Source organism: Trichechus manatus, unplaced genomic scaffold, assembly GCF_000243295.1.
Source record: "Trichechus manatus latirostris isolate Lorelei unplaced genomic scaffold, TriManLat1.0 scaffold00009, whole genome shotgun sequence".
NCBI classification, from domain to species: domain Eukaryota; kingdom Metazoa; phylum Chordata; class Mammalia; order Sirenia; family Trichechidae; genus Trichechus; species Trichechus manatus.
In genome coordinates, this window is record NW_004443945.1 from 13,726,401 (window position 1) to 13,729,552 (window position 3,152).

Below are 3,152 nucleotides of genomic sequence, written 5' to 3' on the forward strand. Positions count from 1 at the left end.
TAATACGCGCTCTCCACCAACAGAAGGGATAAAGTGGATTTTTTTTTCCCCAAAGCGTCTTTTCTTATGATGGAAAACACATGGCCCTCACTTTTAAAACTCCAAGATCTTTCCCTTCCAATGACTCAGGGTCCTGGGTGGCTAACACCTGGAGCAACAGTACCTTTGGGGCCTGAGCTTGCTTGGAAGGACTGACTGTGCCTATCTCCTGTTTTGCCCAGCCTTTCGGCTCCAGCCCAGCCCACCCGGGGGTGGAGCCCCACCAACGACCGGTTCATAAACCCGGCCCAGGCCTCTGGGCTCGGGACGTGCCTGAAGTTTGCAGCTCAGCAGGAAGTTGGGGATTGTCCGCAGGCACCTGAGGAGGGCGACCCCGGCTCGCGCTGGCCAGCTCCGCGCGCAGCCCGCAGCCAGGACGGACCCCGAGCGCCCCTCGCCATGGCAGCGCCGTCGCAGCTCCTGATCCGCGGGGGTCGCGTGGTCAACGACGACTTCTCGCAGGTGGCCGACGTCCTGGTGGAGGACGGCGTGGTGCGGGCGCTCGGCCCAGACCTGCTGCCGCCCGGGGATGCGCCCGCCGGACTGCGGGTCCTCGACGCTCGCGGCAAGCTCGTCTTGCCCGGCGGCATCGACACGCACACGCACATGCAGTTCCCCTTCATGGGCTCGCGGTCCGTCGACGACTTCCACCAGGGCACCAAGGTACCCACCCGCGCCGCGACCTCCACCCCCGATGCTCTCTAGCTGCCCAAGGCGTCGCGAGCCAGGGACACCTTGCGCCTGCGCAGCGCGGGGGGACTGGGTGAGCAGAAGCGAGCCTCAGAGTCCCCAGCGGTTGTAGAGCTAGGATTAATTGATTCTTCTTGGCGGAGGCGACTTCTTCCAGGCGCCCCTGTTTGGTGACTTCAGCCCAGTCTTGCCTAAGCTAGATGCCGTCTAGTCTGATTGGGGAATTTGACAAGTTTAAGGCAACCCATGCTCTTACTCTCATTTCTCCCTAGTTTGTACCTCAAGAATCTCCCATTTTTGCTGGTGTTCTGAGCAACCAGGCAATTTCACAAGTTTTCCATAAGATCTATGGAATCTTTTTCTTAGGTCTATACTCCCAGCCATTTCTTCCCCCATCTTCCACCCCCAGACAGAATCAAATAAAAAAATCCATCCATCTAGCAACGTTGACGAGAAGTCTCAGAAATAGGGTCTGGGTGGTCTAGAAAGCCCAACCCATCCATAATCTTTGCCCCCATACCTCCAGTCCTGACTGGGGTTAAGAAGAGAAAATATTCCAGAAATGATATCTCACTCTGCACTCAAAATCTTAGCACTTACATTCACACCAAGGCGGCCTCGCCCCATCTCTTCTCCTATATCTTGCCCCAGGGACATCAGATCTTTTTTTTTTAAATTTTTCAAACATTTATTGTGGAAATTTTCCTACATACAAAGTAGAGAGAACAGTTTAATTAACACCATGTACCCGCAGCCAGCTTCAACAAACAAGCAGCATTTTGTCCATATTTTCTCATTATTCTTCCCCACATCTTTTTATTGTATTTTTTTAATTGATGTTCAATTTCCAGTTAATGTTCAATATAGATAACCCATTTGCCAATTCAACATTTTTCATGAATACAATTCACTGAGATCAGTTACATCAATCATGCTATGCTACCCTCACTAACATCCTTTGCCAAATTTTCCATCCACACACACAGAAACTCAATGTTCCTCACGTTTTAAAATGCAAATCCCAGTCATCATACTATTTCACGCATAAGTACTTCAGTATGTTTATGTAACAGATAAGGACTTTTAAAAAAAGTGCAATAATCATTATCACACTTGACACAATTACTAACAAATCCTTTGTATTATCTAACCAAACTGATGTTCAATTTTCCCAAATTTTCTTTAAAATATATTTTAAAGTTAGTTTGCTTGAAACAAAATCCAAACAAAGTCTTAAAACTATCCGGTTGACATGTCTTTCTTTTTTTTAAATTGTTGAACTATGAGTGAAAGTTTACAATTCAAGTTAGTTTCTTATACAAAAATTTATACATACATTGTTATGTGACCCTAATTGCTCTCCCTATACTGTGACAGCATACTCCTCCTTTCCATCCTGGATTTCCTGTGTCCATTCAACCAGCTTCTGACCCTCTTTGCCTTCTCATCTCGCCTCCAGAAAGGAGCTGCTGATTTAGTCTCATGTATCTACTTGAGCTAAGAAGCACACTCTTCATGAGTATCCTTTTATGTCCCATAGTCCAGCCTAATCATTGTCCGAAGAGTTGGCCTCAGGAATTGTTTTAGTTCTGGGTTGACAGAGAGTCCGGGGTCCATGCTTTCTGAGGTTCCTCCAGTCTCAGTCAGACCATTAAGTCTGGTCTTTTTACTAGAATTTGAGTTCTCCACCCCACCTTTCTCCTGCTCCATCAGGGACTCTTTGTTGTTTTCCCTGTCAGGGCGGGCATTGGTGGTAGCCAGGCACCATCTAGTTCGTCTGGTCTCAGGATGATGCAGTCTCTGGTTTATGTGGCCCTTTCTGTTTCTTGGGCTAATACTTTCCTTGTGTCTTTGATGTTCTTCATTTTCCTTTACTCCAGGTGAGTTGGGACCAATTGGTGCATCTTAGATGGTCGCTCGCTAGCTTTTAAGACCCCAGACGCCACTCACCAAAGTGGGATGCAGAACATTTTCTTAATAAACTTTGTTATGCCGATTGACCAAGATGTCCCCTGAAAGCATGGTCCCCAGACCTCGACCTCCACCCCGGCTACTCTGTCCCTCAAAGTGTTAGGATGTATTCAGGAAACTTCTTAGATTTGGGTTAGTCCAGTTGTGCTGACTTTCCCTGTAGTGTGTGCTGTCCTTCCCTTCACCTAAGATACTTCTTGTCTACTATCTAGTTAGTGAATACCCCTCTCCCTCCTTCCCCACCCTCGTAACTATCAAAGAATGTTTTCTTCTGTAATTAAACCTTTTCTTGAGTTCTTATAATAGGGGTCTTGTACAATATTTGTCCTTCTGTGAGTGACTAAATTCACTCCACATAATGCCTTCCAGATTCCTCCACGTTATAAGATGTTTCATGGATTCATCATTGCTCTTTATCATTGTGTAGTATTCCATTGTGTGAATATACCATA

General features: G+C 46.9%; 1 protein-coding gene across 1 annotated transcript in view; it reads left to right on the forward strand.

Annotated features, from left to right (window-relative positions):
- The first annotated feature begins 438 nt into the window (after nt 1-438).
- DPYS (dihydropyrimidinase) overlaps nt 439-3,152 on the forward strand; it is a 122,202-nt gene continuing 119,488 nt past the window's right edge. Inside the window, exon 1 of the mRNA XM_004370705.1 lies at nt 439-702. Within this exon, the coding sequence (XP_004370762.1) occupies nt 439-702 (264 nt within the window). The remainder of the gene's footprint in view (nt 703-3,152) is intronic.